At 35.5% G+C, this 19725-nt stretch overlaps 2 protein-coding genes across 5 annotated transcripts in view; one reads left to right on the top strand and one right to left on the bottom strand.

Annotated features, from left to right (window-relative positions):
- LOC101898798 (maltase 2) overlaps positions 1–18014 on the bottom strand; it is a 35433-nt gene extending 17419 nt beyond the window's left edge. The window contains exon 1 of one of the 2 annotated variants that reach the window (XM_059121342.1): positions 17877–18014. The gene's annotated coding sequence lies outside the window, so the exon portion shown is untranslated. The remainder of the gene's footprint in view (positions 1–17876) is intronic. The other variant, XM_059121343.1, reaches the window with a different exon arrangement.
- Positions 1–19725, top strand: part of LOC101897534 (dual specificity calcium/calmodulin-dependent 3',5'-cyclic nucleotide phosphodiesterase 1) — a 69118-nt gene that overhangs the window by 33851 nt on the left and 15542 nt on the right. Inside the window, exons 2-5 of one of the 3 annotated variants that reach the window (XM_059121337.1) lie at positions 7208–7528; positions 10719–11247; positions 12629–12742; positions 17322–17804. In XM_059121337.1, coding sequence (XP_058977320.1) covers positions 7208–7528; positions 10719–11247; positions 12629–12742; positions 17322–17804 — 1447 coding nt within the window. Of the gene's footprint in view, positions 1–7207; positions 7529–10718; positions 11248–12628; positions 12743–13650; positions 13714–17321; positions 17805–19725 lie in introns of all 3 variants that reach the window. The other 2 variants (XM_059121338.1, XM_059121339.1) reach the window with 2 other exon arrangements.

The raw sequence follows: 19725 nt of genomic DNA, 5'->3' as shown, positions 1-19725 counted from the left end.
ACAGAACCAAAATACCCCTTCGCTCTATGAATGATCGCATACATATGTACGAGTAAGTTTCAAAATCACCACAAGATAAGATAGACACGTCAATACGCTCGGCGGCGCAGTACTATTTCAACAACGACAGATATCGATTATCAAGGAAAACAATCGCCTGTGGTTTGGCTCTTCCATGAGTTAGTTAGCTCGCATATTCGAAACGCTGAAGATACCCAGAGAGTGAACAAAAGCGAAATGAAGTTCCTACATCTTATCTTAGCTTTGGTCTTGGCGATCTGCGCCTTCAACACACAACCTGCCAGTGCGGAATTGTGCCCATGTCCACGCAACTATGACCCTGTCTGTGGCTCCAATTTGGTGACCTATTCGAACCGCTGCGAATTCGAGTGTTCGAAACGTGAAGTGGAACGCAGTGGACGCAGTTTGGGTTTGGCACGTTCTGGCCCATGCTAAGGAGATACCGACCAGTGGATAAAGAAAGTGTATTTTCTCCAAATTAAGAACATTATTGGCAATAAAAAAATGAATATTAATTGTGATTTTTACGTAAACAAATAAATCAGATGTAATCAAATCTATTGTGTTTTCATATTGTGGTGATGAATTTTTATTTTTACGAAGTTTTATTTAAAAGGAATAGTTATTACGACTCTCATTGTTATGTGCATCCAAATTCGTTTTTAGTGAAAAATTAACAAAAACCTTTTTTTTAACCCCACACCACATGGTGGTAAGGGTATTATGTCTTTGTACATTTGTTTTTAATATGAAAAAGGAAGCGAGATAGACCCATAGTTACTTTTGAGAATCTTCATAGAATTACTCTCTGAGTCGATTTATACATATGCCAGTCCGTCCGTGAACAAAATGCAGATCGCATTTATTATACGATCCAGATGAAATTTCCCAAACAATATTGTTTGGCCCTTTTGAAATTAGTGAGAATTTAGATATAGCTCCCATACATATATTCAACCGATTTCGGGTAATTTATGCACCAAATGGCCAATATCAGTCCAAATGACATGAATTTTGGCACATCCGACTGAATTAAGTCTAGAAGCAAGTACATCAAATTTGGTGAAAATCGGTATATGTTTCATCTGACTCCACAACAATGATCTTTGTTACCATATATCACATACGTCCCTGGCAAATTATATCGAGATTGGATCAGATTTGGATATAGCTCCCATACATATCTTATCCGATATCAGGATCGATTTTTTCATATTCAATCGAATTTTTCCATTTGGTGAAACTTGGTTCGATATGTCTGTTGCCCCAATAATTTGTTTTTAATATAATTCTTATTAAAGTCATATCTTTTCATTTAGCTTTCGCAAATATCAATTACTGATTCAAAGTCGACGAATTTTGATACAATTCAATTGAATATATTTTAAATTTGTCTACCCTCTTATTTGATTATACCTAAAATTGTGATTTAACTTGAAATATAATTTCATTAGAGCATTCTGCCCAGAAGTATATGTTTATCACCTAGGACTTCTAAAATGTATCTAATTTCGTTGCCACAAATAGAATCGAATTGTTGATGGATACCCAGATGAATAACAGAATTTCTTGGTCACCATAAGATCCTAGATCGTTTTACTGAAGTCCGTCCGTCACATTATTCGATGTACAGCTCTTTAATTTGGCACAATAGTTGACATTGTGTCCGCTTTTAGGCATTGGCCTCCTTCCGAGTTTCTCTGAAGTTTGTATGCCGAGAACATGCCTAATTCTCGGCTTAAAAAACAATTCAATATAGGGCCATTATTTGGCATAGTTCTGTATAGATCCAGTATCTGATATAGCTCCCATATAACGGAACCTTCTTCGAGATAGAATGCTGACAATGTTAAAACCTTGTAAATTCACAAAGTATTAAATTTGGAATTTATGATCAAATCTTTCTGATTCATCTCATCCATCTTTGGAAGGGAAAGATTTGCTGGAAGGCAAGGTATTTTATGGGGAAGAAGGTGTTTATAGCTGAAAGATGTAGATGCCAATTATTCCTCAGATTCCAGTTCTACCCACTCACTTGTTCCTGCGGAAAAATATTCAGTTTTAATCCCAATATTATGATTTACTACAAACAATTTTCCTCTAACCCCTCCCCCTCCAGTACCCGCCAAACTGTAACATTTTTAAGGCTTTAGGTTCGAAACGATTTAATTTCATTTTAACATGTTTTCCAACATGAGGATATGAGTTGAAATACCAAAATAAATTGCAATTTAATCAAATGCTCTCTTAATTGTACACACGCACTTATAGACAACCACAAGTAACATTTATTGGTTTCTGAATTGTCGCCCAATTCGAACTAATTCCAAATAAAAATAATTTATAATTATTTGCTCATTGAATTATCCACACAATATTGAATGACAAAAATTAAAAGTTTACCAATTGAATGTCGTTGTCCAAACTCTAAAATAAAACAAGCGTATGCGTACAAATGAGTTTATGGATCGAATTGTGTAGTTTGTTTATTTCAAATCAAATTTGCCAGCAACGCATTAAATTTTGTTTGGTACCATAAATAAATGGCAATGGCAGTATGCAAGAAAACCAAATCAAAAACAAAGTCTGTGGGGGTGGAGAATTGCTTTCAGGAAAACCTTCCGAGTGTATTTTAGGGCCCCGAAAGCAGATTCTCTTTGAGTCAGGTGTTCTTATTTTATACATCTCTCTGCTCTATAATAGAGTATTTAATTTTAACAGGTCTCTGTTATGCATCTATATTTTTTTCCTACACTAATATTCCAAGATTCATTTGTCGTTATTCACTTGGGAATAATCATAAAAAACGGACCAGATTTCTATTAATAAAAACTGGGAAAACTCTATGAAATAGTCTTTCCTTCGAAATAAATGCGTAACTCAAATGGCTTGCCAAGCATATTTTCCGCAACCACAAAACGTTTAATTTTACGCAGCTATATCAATAATGGAATTTCCAGTAATTTCCTAGAAAAGTCTATAATAATTATCAACAGCATATCACATTTAGACAGAAATCTCAGTAAAAACACCGTGATATCGGAAATGAAACACTTGAGATAATCACCTTGGAATGGTTTTGTTATTTTTTTAGAAAAATATAAAATTTGATAAATACAATCTGGCCAATTTAAATTCGTTCCGTTTCATGAAAACTATCGACTGCCAACATTAACAGCTACCGGCATGTGCTAAACCAATGCTTCTTCCTCTGCGGGCCAACTTCTTTTGGGCACACAAAAATTCACAAGAATTTGGATAGGTTTGAGAATCGGTAGCACAGACGGGGTCCAAAATACGGGCACACTTGCAGACTTCACCATCAGCTTCAGTTTCGCTGTCAAGGCCGGCCACACGATAATCAGCCGAAGCAAAAGCCAGCAAGGCCATTAGGACCAGGGCAAACACGGCGAATAATTTCATTTTCTCCTGTAATTCCGAGTGTTTACAACACCGAATACTTCAATAAACTGAATGGCTAAGAGCGACATTTTCCTGGTTATAAACAACTCCAAAACAGTTTACGTTGGAAATTCTGTGGGTTTTTTGGCTGTCGAGCGTGAATGTGATAAGGAAGGTTTTACGAAACAAAAACAATAACAACATGGTCATATATTTTATTTAAAAAATAGCATTGTTGGACTTATATTGGTTAGAAATGATTAAGGCCACAGAATAATAAACAACAGTGCATGGCACTAACCCAGCAAACCAATTCATGCTGATAAGCAAAATGCATAATTTTCTTCACGAATGCCTAGAGAGAATCCGATTTTGTTTAATAAAACAATTTAGCTGGGAAAAAATCATAATGTATATTTATTAATAATTTTGTAGGTGAATATACAATAAAAATTTACCAATTTTCGTATGTATTGGTCTTCTTATCTGTCAAATATTTACCGTTATTATAGTACAGCCCAGAGGACTGACAAAGATATCAATCATGAAATATTAACACGTAGCTTGTTTTCTATGGTAACTCCAAATCACTATCGGCCTTAAGTACCCCGATTAGAATTTAGCACAGCAATCACAGAAAGTGTGCACAAGCTTCGAACTTCGGTATGATTCATTCAACCACACAGTGCATGCAGATAAAAAATTAAGGTATGAATCATTGACATAGACAAAAATACTGCGAAACATCAATTCGATCAATTTCACAAAAGAGAAGGAATGTTGTGGCATGTACTCGATATCTCCAGATGGAATATTTGTAACGAAGTTATTCTTAGGAAATGCCTTGCTCCAAAACCCCAGCAAACGCATAGGAACATACGTATTAGAGAGGCAAGATGTTGCTAAAAATTTGTGTTAATAAATAAATTTAATACAACAGATTATTTATTTCCCAGTTCCAGACAACGTTGGGACTTAGTGTCCATATTAGGATAAATATATAAATAACCATACATCTAAAAGTGCGTAGGTCATTCGTAGCCACGTGATTCATTCTAGTTCACTGACCTAAAATCAGTGATTGAATGATGGTCAATCCAGTTCAGCATTGAATTCAAATATGCAGGGTGAGATAAAAAAACTGCAACAAAGTCAAACGCCATAATTCTTACATTTTTTTTAAAATTTTGTTGAATAAAAGCAACAAATGTCCGAAATAGCATCAAATTCTATAATAAGTTTAGATTTGTTTGAAGTGAAACCGTCACACGCTGCCCGAATGTTGCTCTGCGGTATTTGGGCCCATTCTCGACGAAGCGCTTGCTTGAGGTGATCGGCACTTTGGTATTTTTAGTGCCAACCTTGCTTTCCAAAATACTCCAGATACAGTAGTCCAACGGATTGGTCTCCGGAGATTTTGGTGGCCATTGTGAGCTGGAAATGAAGCGAGGAACCTCTTTTTGTAACCATTCTTGGGTGGCGGGTGCTGAATGCGATGGTGCTGAGTCCTATTGAAATGTCCATTTAATACACCCTCCAGAATATTTTCGACATTTATTCTGATGCCTCTTTGGCAAGTAAAGACGATCATTTTGTTTGTGTACAAACTGCCAAATTCGACAGTTTACCACTTTCGGCCAAGCAAAGCGACTCTTTTGGGTCTATTGTCTTTCAGTTATGGTTAAGTTCTTGCACTTTTTGGAATTTCAATAGCTTTACCCCGAGCTCATTTTTTCAATATTTGCCGAATGGAATGTTGCGATATGTTCAGCTCACGAGCAATTTTTTGGCCACTGCGACGCGGGTTTCGTTAATGTCGCTTCTTTACTTTTCGAACCATTTCTGTTGATTTCACTTCCTTGGAGTCGGGCTAAGGTACCAGTATGACGGTAACGAGCGATGGTACGAGACACAATAAATGTATTCACATTTAAATGCTGGAGTGCTCTAACAATAACCACTTGTGGTTTTCCAACCAAATATAAAGAAATCACACTATCACGCTTGAATTCCATCAGGAATAACTTTTTTTCTGGAAAATCTCAACGAAGCTTTTGTACGCTTGTAAACAATATAATAATCTGTCACTAGAATAATTTTATGGCTGTGGCTTAGAAATGACAGTAGTCTAAAATTGGTTGCAGTTTTTTCATCTCAGCCTGTATACTAACGCCATCCTCTGCGCTACGCTTTGCCACAGGATTTGTAATCTGTATTTGGTTTTTGTCATACAAATATGATATGAAAAAATAAACACCCAAAGTTTCATTTCCTTAATGTAATTTTTCATTTATCTTTAAAAATAAAATATAACTCTGAAAAAATCCTTCCACATTTTTACAAGGCTTTACCTTATTGGGTTTTTAGATATTTTAGGGTGTGTACAAACTCAATAAACGATTCAGACTCCAATGTCCACCGTCTACAATAAAAGGAGATATCATAGTTTTCAACACCTAGAAATATATGTCGAAGATCCCATCAGCTGATTTGATTTAAATATATACGACTATCTGCCCACTCTCTGATATAATCCGCACAAAAATTTCAATACAGGTCGGGTTTGTCTACATATAATTACACTACCCAATCATCATTATATTAAACATCCCAGCGGCACTTTCTAACAAAATGGACTGTACTTTTGGTTTTAGCTTTTGATAACGTAAATCCCTACCTAAAACTCGAATTCCGTGTGCAACTTTGTTAAATTGTTGTAATAGTGTTGTAATAATTTTGTAAAAATTAGCTATTGCAATTTTAGCATACAAACATTTTAAAGTACCTTCTGTCAAAGTTATATGTGTTCAATGGATTTTGTTGCATGAATTATATGGGCATTGCAGAGTTGTATTCTTTTTATTAATCTACCTCATATTATTGTAGTATTAACAGAAGATATACAAATTTCGATCCAAATTTAACGCCATCTTTGTATAATCTCAAAAATGGATTTGTGCTGAACTTCAGTTTATTCCAAGCAGCAGCAGCAGTTAAACCCTCAATATAGAAGTACTCATCATGGGTTAACCATTAAAATGCTTCATTCTTCGTTCCTTTCAAATTTTGCAAAATTTAAAAGAAACCCGATGCCGTGAAATTGACTTGTTCCCAGTATAGCATTCAGAATACAACAATAACCAGTTTCCCCATCCGTCCTACAAGAAGTTATTCCTTATATAATTTCCAGATTTCATTGTATTGAAGCTAATCCCCCATTTTGAGTTCATGTTACATTTGTTTCCTCTTATCCAACACAATGCTTCCAAGTCATAAATGAATTTGTATTTTGCAAACCCTTTTGTTGGAAACACAACAACAGGTGCATTGAATGTCTCTATGAAAACCTATTTTCAGGGTAATTTTCCTTTACAATCGCTCTTGAAATTGCCCTCGTCTCACCATTAGATTCAGTTAACCATATCCTTCCTTTCTTCTAAGTGGCTTCGTAGGAGGATTCTTTGTTATTAATTTTCAATGACCCTAAACCTGTGGCTTTTTGTCCTTTAAGGAAATGAGAAAATACATCGCCTCCCCACCCCTTGTGGTATCTACGGCCAATGATGGTGGTTGATGGTTCATAGATTTAATTGAAAGTCCTTTAATGATGGCAACATATGCTACGACCATGTAATTTGGGGCGTTACTATGAACACTGCACAATAACAACAAAAACAAAATATAATACTATTTATCCATTAAGAATTTCGGATATTTTTTAGATCATAAAGTATTATAGACAGCCGAGTAATTTTGATTTTTTTTCTTAATTTTATATTTACAGTTGCCAGTACACCAGAAAATATACCCAAACGGGAGGATTCATCTTGCTCGAGCGGTGTTGGAAGTGGTAACATTAATAGCGGTGGCGTTGGTTGTTCCTTGCAAACTGGTAGTGCGTCCAGCAATCCATCCGATTGTAGTTCCAGTACACAAGCAATACCAGGTGGTTCTGCCGGAGGTAGTACAACAACTTGTGGCAATAACAATACTCAAGATTTCTCCAAGATCTCAAGTCCTCCCAGTGCTGATGGCCAATCGGAAAGTGTAAATTTCTCCATTACAAATAACAGCATTGTCTCTTCAATCAATGGTCAAGTTGCAAGTAAGTATTAGTAGGTCACATAAATGAAGGTGATGACATTTTTGAACTATCCCAAAATAAACAATTAAGCAAAGTCTACAGTCGTGCGGGGCCGACCATGTGATACCCTACAACACTACAATATTTTGGAAACCCCCTTATGTCCCAATCCATTTCGTTTTTGAAATAATGTCATAGAGCCCTACACAGATGTTACCTTTAGTTTTTGACCGGGGACATTTGCCCAATATTTATGCCCTTCGTCGTCTTGATAGGTATTCAAAAAAAATTCACAAGAAAGTTGTGTTCCATTTTACAGCTTAATATAATCCAATGGTCATTCAAATGCTAGCCTTCTTCTCCGTCCTTAACTCTCTCCTCATGCAAAATTCCGTGCCGTCTAGTTTGTCAATTGTGACCTGAAGAGGGACTGTAGAATCAGAACAATTTTAATTTTTCGGTCCTTTTGAACCCCTAGATGTACATTTTCAAATACAACAAGCTTTGATTCTGACCCTAACCCTACCTTCATGCAAAATTTCGTGAGGATCGGACGATAATTGCGACCTGTACAAAATATCCTCAACACATAGTGTTGCGGGTTGCAGAAAAATCTTAGAAAATGTACAATTCAAAATTGTAAGTCAAATTGGAAAAATCGCATGCGATAAATAGGATGGCAAAAATTGAAAAATGCAGCAAAAAAATATTCACTTTTTATTGACATATTTTTACGCGATTTTCTTATTTTTATCCTTTTCTTCGAAAATCAGTCCAGCGGTTCTTGACTTATAAGCTGAATAACTGAGATCAATTTGCGTTACATATAAATCGTAACTATTTTGCTATATATCTTGGCTATCAGCATCACTGTAATGGTCAGAAGTGGCCTTTTAATGAATTTGTGATTTCGCCGTGTATTTATTTGTCATATTTTTGTCATAAAAGTTATGGTTTATTTTACCCGCTAAATATTGTCCAATGACCGTCCAAATTGGTAGACTTTTACGAAGGCCTAAACATAACTCCATGAAAAAATCCGTGTCTATTGGTTTATAATTATGGCTTGTAGAGCAAGTCAGGAGCAATCAGGATTTTTTTCTCTTTTTGGTCCATTTCAACCCCTAAACATATTGCAATCATCTACAAAAACAATATACTTCTATTCGGATCCTAAACTCATCTCCATGCTTAATTTCGTGATGATCGGGCCATAATTGGGACCTGTAAATTAACGTGGACAGGTGGACGGAGGAACATACATAGATCAACTCAGCTCGGCAATGTCGGAAGATCCATATATAGTTTCCTATGTGCAGGACCAATATTTCGAGGTGTTACATAATTGTTGGCCTAATCGAACTTTTAATACCTCCAACACATAGTGTGGTGGGGTATAAAAACGAGCTAGGGTTTTAAGCACCTTTAACCTTTCAGGGTCTAGCTTTGTAAGGCATCCCTCACATATTTAGTGGCTATATTATTACATATGGCTTGTGTAATTTGATATGGCCAAAATGTGATTTATCCAAATAAAGGATCTGTTTAAAAAATCAGTCGTAAGACATTAGAGCCAATTTAGCGATGTCAGTCCGCCCATCTGTATTTTTTTGGTATCTCAAATGGAACAGTTGTCACTTAGGAAAACTGAGTTATACATTACATATACATATACATTATACATTACATAAAATAATAATAATGTAAAATCTATCTATGTAACTATGATTGCCAAATTGTCGAATACTATAAACGGTAACTACAGTCCCAAATCATTTTTTCATCCAAAATAAAAAAAAAAATTGTTGTTTACTCTTATCGAATTATGGGTAGAATTTCTCAACCTTGAATTTCTCAGAAGAAATAAAAACAATTTTGCATAACTGATTGCGATTGAATCCTTTCATTGTTATGGGGACCTGTCAGTTCCATATTTGTATAACAAATTTCGAAATTGATTTCGAGTAAATAGGCTTAGTAAACATTTGTCTGTCTGCCTTCTCTTAATTCAGGCGTTACAAAGAAAATCATCGATTCATAATAAAACAGAATCCTTTATGGAGTTTACATGACTCACCAGTCCTTGTGCTCGACACATGTGTGTGCGGTGTGTATGTGTGTTGCCGTACCGCATACACATTTTCGTTAGTAAATGAACCTATTGGGAAACCCAGAAGCGGATTAAGACAATGGAAAATGATGAATTCTTTACCCAATAGAATATTGTGCAACGATCCCAGCCCCCGGCGCCAATTAGATGGCCGCATTTGGAACCTGTACTTCGATTGATTGTCTTTTTGTTGTACGGCAATACAATAACGAACTATAGTATTTTTTCCTATAAATGTGGAAGTTCATAACAAAACCAGTGATAACATTGGTGCAAAAGACTCACAAGGCCAAGTCCGAGGTGTTTCGCTTTAAAAAAAATACATTAGTTTATGACACACTTTTTTTATTAAGCCATAAGAAAATAGAAAAAGTTAAGTAAGTCAACTGAAAGATGAGAAGAATAATTAGATTAGTTCCCAAACTTCATTCCCTAAATCAATGTGAATGTTCTACCAATATTTCATATGCATATAGACAGTATAGAAGAAATAATTGCAATTGTTATGCTAAGAACCATAATTAGGTACGGATGTTTCTTATACTCTAATAAGTAGTTGAACAAATTAGCAGAATTAGTGTGGCCTCCTGAACTATAAGCTGGAATATATCACTCCCAGTTTAGTCTAAAATGTAGTAGCTGAGGAATTTAAATAGCTTACAGTAAGTTGTTTTAGTATTTCTTAAGGACAGCAATCCCTCCTATCTTAAAATCCCTAAATCGGGAACGATTAAATTCCTTCAGAAATTTACAAAACTGACGTGATTTTCAATTTATAAAAATAGTCGTCTCCTTTTGCTACCTCAGTTTTAATATGTTTACTATCGCATCGAAATCTGAATCTGATAAAATGAAAAATACGAGATGCACCCATAACCGTAATTGTGTCCATATGGGAGTCTAACATTTTTGGGACAGCCAAAGCAGATACAAAAACAAACTCTTTTACCTCCTTCTTCACTCATGTTTGGGCCATTTTTGCAGCTGCCCTTTGCTCATAAATTTAAAATTCTTTTCTGAAACATCGTTGTCTTCTCTTGCTCTGTTTTCTCTTCAATAAAAAAATCTTATAAATGTATTCTACTTTTCATTATTTTTCAGGACACGGGGCTCTCACTATAGTTCGCCGTTCGAATAGCCGCAAAAGTTTTACTCAACTTGAATCACAGCATTTATATCAACAACAACTCTCGTCTACTCCAACTCCATCGTCGTCTGCCAGAGGCTCGTTTCTAGCAGATGAATCTGTAGGAAAACATCCCGCCAATACTGCAACCGCACCCCAGCACGACAATCGCCTCAACGAATCGTCGTCGTCTAGCTTTACCCAAGAACAAACCTATTCCTCAGCACAAGCCACCTTAACACACAACGCTCAACTATTCCAGACTACAACACAACAATCATCTCCCTCAGCAAAAATGTTACCCACATCACCGAACACGAGCAATATAGCACCCATGCCACCTACAGCCACCGACACTATCCCGGATGAAAATGTTTCCGAATCGAATATGTCCACGGATGAAAGTACGTCGGCACTCGGGTCGGCCAAAGCCAATCTCGATTTGGCCACAGAAAATTTACCAGCTGTCGATACACCAGATGCCTGTGACAAGGCTGCACTGAGGTAAGAAAAACTGGACGTTTTGTTTAATTTTTATATAGTGACATGTGCTATACAAGGAATCTGAATAGTAAATAGTGAATAGGAAAAGAGTTGAAACCAATAAAATAGATCGCAGCAAAATATAGAGGAAAATATAAATCTATATTTTATGGGCATGTCTTGCAGTGCGTATCTGTATCATTTAAACTATCATGCCGATAAAAAAAACAGTAAGGACAGGCCAAAAGTAGGGCGGACCAACTTTATTATAGCCTACATCATCATGCGTATTTAGTAGAGCTCCTGTAACAAAAAAGTTTATATTGGAAATTTATGTAAAGTAGATCATACCAACTATGAACCTTATTTAAATGCATATCACAATTTCCGACTCTGAATCGATTTTCAACAAATTTGAACAATAGAAGGACCCAATAACATTGCTGTATAGTGCATAATATGACTTCGATAAGAATTATATTAAAAAATATTTATTGGAGCAATAGATAGATCGAGTTTTACCAAATGGAAAAATTCGGTTAAATATGAAATATAAATATGTATGAATATGTAAAATCGGATGAAGATGTATATCAAAGGTATACACAAATCTGAACTGATCTTGATAAAATTTGGCAAAGGTATTTCTGGGCTGTATGTGATGTCCGGTATCATATATCATTTCTGTGGAGTGCACATTACGAATGTGTTGGACTTAAACACCAAATAGAATGAAACATATATATATGGAATCTATAGCTATATCTGAACCGATTTTCACCAATGTTTGAAGTACTGGTTTCTGGGCTGAATTCGGTCAAATTTGCCAAAATCCAGGTCATTTGGACTGATAATGGCCATTTGGTGCAGAATTAACCCAAAATCGGTTAAAGATAGATATTTTTGGGAGCTATATCTAATTCTCATCAATTTCAATTGGGTTCGCCCTTGGGACAAACACAGAAATACAATAAATGCGACCTGCATTTTTTCGCAAAAATATATGGAAAGACGGGCGGACGGACTGACATGCACAAATCAACTCAGAAAGTATTTCTATGAAGATTCCCAAAAGTAAATATGGGTCTATCTCGCTTCCTTCTCCATGTTACAAACAAATGCACAAAGACATAATACCCTTACCACTATGTGGTGTAGGGTATAAAAACAGTCCTGTCGACTTTTATTTAAACTTTTAGCTCGAAATGTGATTTCATGTTACAGAATTCGACTATTGGCTTTTGAAAGAATTTGAACAAGGGTTTTAGTTTTTCATCCGGGTCAGTCCAGTCAAAATCGGCATTTTTAACAAATTGAATCGACGGCGACTAATAAGTTGTATTACTTAATGTAATTACTATGTTATTTGTTCTTGTAATCTAATCATTTATTTCTCTTCCAGATTACGCTATCTTCTGCGTATGCTCAGCACCGGCGAAATATCTGCCGATGTTCTGCAAAAGAATCTGCATTATGCAGCTCGGGTCCTGGAAGCAGTTTTCATCGACGAGTCCAAGTAAGTATTGTTTCGCTAAAGAGCAGCGCAACTCAATGTTTATTTCACAAAGATGCATTTTTATGCGTGCGGCTGATTCCGCTGCCGACAAGCCTGTGTACGCTAACCTAAAACTGTAGAAAATGATCTAAGGCAACTAGCGGCGATCATGAGTTAAACAGCAGCAGCCCATGCTACCATAGCGAGCAAATAAATAATTTTCTAGTTTCTTAGAACGTTAGTTCGTTGTGATAACAGTCACTTGAAAGCCAGTGATGCATTAACGAAGTTAAAATTGGAAATTGAATGGTGAGGTAACGCTTTTATGGGTAGATATAATCATGGTTTGCAGCATCAACAAATAACACCAGCATCCGGATCTACTAATCCACATGAAACTAATCAGACAATGTTTTTCTCTCTCTCTCTCCCATCTCTTCATGTCCCCGAGACCCGTACACACTTTTCATCGGCATTACCATTACCATCAAGTTAAATGTTAGCCTCTTAACCATTGAAGTTCTGAGCGAGACATCAGCAATTATTGTTTGCGTCATAACACTCAAACATCATTTGGTTGTACATAACGCTTTGCTCATCATCTGTGTCGAAATGTCATTGCGCGAGTTATTGAATCTACCCTTGATGTACTCCTAAGCTAATAAATAGTTTCCATTTGGTTGGTTGACTTGCTATCTGGCCTGTCCTTCGGGCCATTAGACAAACATTCCAACATACATTGTGTTCTGATCCGCCAATTCGATGTCTGCCAATGTTGCTTTTAGTGTTTCATGTACAACATGTTGTTGTTGTTGTTCTACGTTTTTTAGTTTAGACATTGTTTTCATTTTGATTTAATTTTAATTTTTGTTTTCTCTCCTCATCGCCCACGATCGAATAAAAACCAATCGAACAAAAACTCTGAACAGAAGTCCCACGTCAGGTAAATCCAAAATGAGGCAAAATTCCAGTGCATCGATTGAATGCGAAGAGTAAGTTTGAGTGCGATGTGGTATTGGCCACATTCTAACAATGTTTTGTTTCAATTGTCCCTTTCTGTTGACTCATTGCCGTGACTTTTAGCTCATCCCACTCGCTATCACCATTTGTTTCCCAGTCTCCTTGTCCCACAAAAAGCTAGCTGTGCGTGCCACATTTTCGTCTTCGGCCGCACAAAACTCATTCGACTTTCTAACTTATCCTAGGGCATGTTCTGAATTTGTGTTACATACATGGAGCATATAAATACGTTCTCATCAGCATCATACATTCATTCATTCATCCATTCGCCCATTTATCGTTCCTGTTCCCCCCGTTCGGGGTATCATAATTTCAAACTTCTAATCATAAATGCTAAAACGCCTCTCATTTTGCCTAAATGCTCTGAAACCCAGTGTCCTGTATTTCCCATTTTCCATATGGATAGATAATGATGATTGGTTTGAGTTTTCCACAATCTCAATTTCCTCCAATTGCTGTGTTGTGATGTTTGTATTCCCCAATTTACTTATGAATTTTAGCTGCGTGTTATCAAAGGAATAAGTCCGTCTCCTCCTACTGATTTCACCTCTCTCTCTCTCTCTCTCTCACTATATTATATATAAATATAAATGTGTATCAACAAAGTCTCGTATATATGTATTTCAGTTTATCAAGTCCATATACACACACATACAGTGTATGGCTATATAGATATGTAAGTGTGTGTTGCTTGTGAATCTAGTTTTATAAATCTATACATTTGTCTGTGTGTAAATGTAATGCTATTTGTAGTATCATAAGTTCTGATTTAGTTGTTTCAAGAAGAAAAGAGGGAGAGAGAAACAAATGTGTAAGTAGCGTCTAGTGGAGCACCAACATATTTTGGTGGAATTGTTTTTTTTTTTATCAAATATGGAATAATAGACTAATATCAGCAACTAAATTATTAATGTATTTTTTTCCATTTTTTTGGTGTATTTTACGCGCACATGAATTTGAATACAAAAGAGAAGTCTGTTAACTTTTCCACATTTTTAAATTTCTCTTTCACTATTTCTACTCAATCTGTACTCATCATTAAACAAAATCTATCTAATTTCGATTTACCTAATAACGGAAAACTGAAAACTCGGCTTAATTCAGAGTAACTACATATATAACTATATGTTCGATAGATATGCGATACGTTTTGGCTATATTCAATATACAATAGAAATATTTTGAATATGCCACAGTAAATAAAAGTGCTATTATTTTGAACATTCAGGTATATATCATGGTTTACTTAAATAGATCTGTTCAAATCAGTCTTTAGATTTGGGAATATTTATATGAGACTCCAATTGTGTTTATAGTTCCAAAGTAGGTCTGTAATCATTCTGAGAATTTTTGAAATACACAGTGCTTTATGGTACTTGTTGTATCCTATTCTGAGGTTAGTTTATTTATTCAAACAACAAGCAACAGCATTTTATCGTTTTCCAAGCCCAAAACACTTTGCATAAATAAATAAAGGATATGCCTATTAAAATGCATATGTTTGTTTGTACATGTATATAAATGTGTCGAATTAATTACTTATACCCTTTAAAGGGCAAAGAAGATACATACTGTCGCTTAATTGAATAGCATTCCAACAACATTTTATTTTAAATTCATATTTTTCACAATTACATGAAAGATCGCGAATTATGGCTTTTAAAGGCCAATGAAACCGTCATACGCTGCCCGAATGTTACTCTGTCGTGCTTTGGCCCATTGCCGGCGAATCGTTTGCTTGAAGTGATCGACACTTTGGTATTTTTTAGTGCCAACCTTGCTTTCCAAAATACTCCAGACACAATACGGATTGGTATCTGGAGATTTTGGTGGCCATTGTGCGCTGGAAATGAAGTGAGGAACCCTCTTGGGTGCGCGTGCTGAGTGCGATTGTGCTGTCCAAGGTCTGCGGCCTAATTGTTTGCGTGCACATTTTCAGCTGACCTCTTTGGCAAGTAAACACGATCATTTTGTTTGTTTACAAACTGCTGGACAACGAATGTTTTCTCATCGGAGAAAACCAAATTCGGCAGTTCACCACTTTCGGCCAAGCGAAGTAACTCTCTAGCTCTTTTGTTTCTATTTTCTTTCTGTTGCGCTGTAAGTTTTGCGCTTTCTGGAATTTCAAGGGCTTTACCCCGAGCTCATTTTTCAATATTTGTCGAATGGGATATTGCGATATGTTCAGCTCTCGAGCCATGTTTCGGCCACTACGACTCAAGTCGCTTTCTGCTAGTGTTGCTGTTTTCTTCCGTCCACTTCCTTAACGTCGGGCTGCGCTACCACTATCACGGTAACGAGCGATGGTGCGAGACACAAAAGATTTATTCACTTTTAGATGCTGGAGTGCTCTAGCGATAGCCACTTGTGGTTTTCCAACCAAGTATAAAGAACCTCACCAAAATGCTTTTGTACGCTTGTAAACAATATGATGAGCTGTCAATGAAATAATTTTAACAGCTTTCGAACGAGTGGCTTAGAAATGACAGCAGTCTGAAGTTACTTGCAGTTTTTTCATCTCACCCTCTACAGTAGCACCTTAATGTTAAGAGGGAATGCTATTCAATTGGTACTAATATGATATATCCAGTTCCAGTTATTTTATTGTTTATTCTAAATAAGTATATATAAAAGTTAAAAATATATATATTTCATGTAATTTTGGAGTGAAAACTGAAGATAAAAATAAACGTAGAAATAGCATTTTTTCATACCACATACGAAGGTAATGATTAGGTTTTGCTCGACACACTAATAATTCGAGTACCATTTTACGATAATTGGTAGGGAATTCGAAAATATAAGTGCATCATTTCTAAACTTATATCGCTTACTGCAAGTACTATAACATTAAAAAAAGAGGTCGATTAATTTCAAATCTAAAAACTGTGCGTCCAGTTAGTATATATAAAAGTTAAAAATATATATATATTTCATTTAATTTTGGAGTGAAAACCGAAGATAAAAATAAACTTAGAAATAGCATTTTTTCATACCACATACGAAGCTAATGATTAGGTTTTGCTCGACACACTAATAATTCGAGTACCATTTTACGATAATTGGTAGGGAATTCGAAAATATAAGTGCATCATTTCTAAACTTATATCGCTTACTGCAAGTACTATAACATTAAAAAAAGAGGTAGATTAATTTCTAATTTCTAAAAACTGTGCGTCCACAAGTGTTTCATATATTCAATTACTAAATCGATTACAAATTTAAAACGTAAGAGGCTGAGAGCTTGCTAAAGCGCCAAAATATATTTCTCGCATCCACAATTTCAGCAATCATATATCTAACATACATTCACCATTAGCAACACATTTATGGTTAAATCACCAAGGAGTTAAAGAAAATAATGTTAATTGAAAATTTCTTTTATTTTATCTGTATCTTATATTTTATTGCCGCATCTTTTTCTCAACCATAATGTGAATTTTATGAATTGGTTTGCCTTTCAATTAAAAAATACGCTCGTTACATTGCGGTTGCTCCTTACTGCTCTGCTAAATGCTGAATTTACTGTTATTTTTCGACTGTTTAATGCTATGTTGATCTATTATGACATGCAAAACAGAGAAGATCCTAAAGCCGGGCGATGTAATGGCAACTGCAAAAATGTTGAATGCCAAGAGCATCAGCATACGCACAATCAACAACACACATCTTCCAGGACAGCGGGGGGCGAAACGACAGCGGTGGCATCCAGTGATAACAACAATACCGATCAGAGTCAATGCTCTCTGAGAACAGAGGAACCGGGAAGAACGCCTGCATCCGGCGACGATGAATCTAACAATCAAATTAGCATAGACAGTCGGACAAAGGGAGCATGTCTAGCACCACAAACGCATAGCGGGCCAACAGGCCCGCCGGCCACCGATGCACAGCAGCCAAGAGATGCCGAAGAGAACAAGTCCACATCCACCGCCGCCCCAACAGCCAATCCTCAGAATAACAGTACTGTTAGCAGTAGCAGTTGTAGTAACAAAGCAACCATTCAAAGGCAAAAACGTCTGAGAACACCGGTCTGGGCGAGATCCATGTCGACAAACAAAACGTACATAAATTGCTACCTCTTTACATACCTATACTAAGTTATTTTAGTTGAATAAGTATTTTGGTATTTTACCTTATGTTTGGTTTGTATTCTTTTTTTATTGTTTTCTCCTCCTCCAGCTACACTTTCTTAACAAGAAACCACAAAGAACAACACCGAACTAGAGCGCAACAAATAAAACCTGCCGACTGTTCTTGTCTGAAACAATTTTCTTCTCTTGTACTGACTGATCTCTTTTTGTCTATTAACTGTCTGTCCCTTGTCTCTCTCTTACTTACCAAACGCTCTTTTGTAAATAAAATTCTTCACCTTTTGAAGCAATGTGCATGCCTTTTAGCGATTTCAGCGTTTTTAACATTCCTATATATGTATGTATGTTTGTATGTATGTATTTAAAATATTTTGAACTAGTGCAACAAATGGATCGCAAACGGCATGAAAATCTATATCTGACTGTTGGTTAAACTAAAGGACATACCTACTACATAAACTACACATATATATTTGAATAAAAGATATATTATTATTAATTGATATTGATTTGTATGTGTATTTAATGTTATTTTTAATCCTGCGTTTACAAAAAGAAAATTGAGTTCAAAAGCTTACACAAATCAGTTGTAAAAACTACCATGTGGCAACTTGACTCATCGCAATATCGGATATCCTTAAAATTCTATAAATAAGTAGACTATAGCCACTATACCTTTGTGAGAGGAGCTAGTCCACACACAAAGAATCTAATCGAATTGCAGTTAATTGGTTGGGAATTGAAGCGGAAACCAAAATACTGAAAATCAGGAGAAACCGTTATATGGAAACTATACATAAATGTTGGTTTCATCCCAGGAACGATATCAATGTCTGTGCAAAATTTCAACAGACATACGAGCATAGCTATATCGGCATAGAATTTAATGTTGACCAGGAATGTGAAGGGTATGACTATGAATGTACACTTACAAATTCTATTTGTTTAAATATTCATTAATCCTTTACTATCCTTTTCTTTCATTTAAAAAAATTGATTAGGGTTTTTATTTGCTCTGTTCCAGTACTTGCAAGAATCTACTAGCTTTGCATTTTTAGATATCATAAAGGGAAAATCGGTTATCGCAGTAAAAACTTTTACTTTCTTGCAGTTTTGGAACAGACCGATTATTTAAAATACCACTCTGATTCAAGACTATTTGTCTCGTGTAAATGGCTGGTAAAGTGAAATTTTCTAAAATTGAATAGCGAATTAATTATTGCTAAGAATTTTGGAGAGAAGACCACGGAAGTTTAGTTTTAATATACATTTAGCTTTTAATGAAAACATATACAATTTTGTGCGGTTTACTCTTAAATTAGAATAATGTGGAAAAAAGTGTTATATAAACAATACAACTTGTTGCAATTGTTATTAATAAATTTAAATTTACAAGACTCTGGCTTTGCATTTTTCCAATTTGAAAACCCGTGATTGTAAAAAAGCTGTTTAGACCAGTATTCGGTTTCTACCAAAATGGTTGCGTTGCATACACCCACCTTTTCCCCATAATCAACCATTTTTGTACGGTCGTATTACCCAAATTCGCAAGGACCATAAATCTATGCAAATCAACCAAACTTAAAAAACTTTTGACAAAAAATTAGATATTTACATTATTACAAACATAATACAATAAATCAAGGTAGGACTATGATAACATATAATTTTAATCATTTTATTTTCTTGGCTTAATATGTCATCATTATTTTTTTGTGTGTGTATTTTTTTCAATAATAAGACAATTGTTCAGAAAATATTGAAATTCAAATTTAATGCATCAAGTTGTTTGGTTTTTTGATTGTTTTGTTAGTAATTCTAACAATACAAGCCAGACAGGTAGACCTCTATACTTGCAATTTTGTTCAAAGTTAGCCTACATTGTACCAT

The sequence above is a fragment of the Musca domestica genome, unplaced genomic scaffold, assembly GCF_030504385.1.
Source record: "Musca domestica strain aabys unplaced genomic scaffold, Musca_domestica.polishedcontigs.V.1.1 19, whole genome shotgun sequence".
Taxonomy (NCBI): domain Eukaryota; kingdom Metazoa; phylum Arthropoda; class Insecta; order Diptera; family Muscidae; genus Musca; species Musca domestica.
The sequence above is the reverse complement of the archived record's forward strand: the minus strand, read 5'-3'. Positions and strand labels throughout refer to the sequence as shown.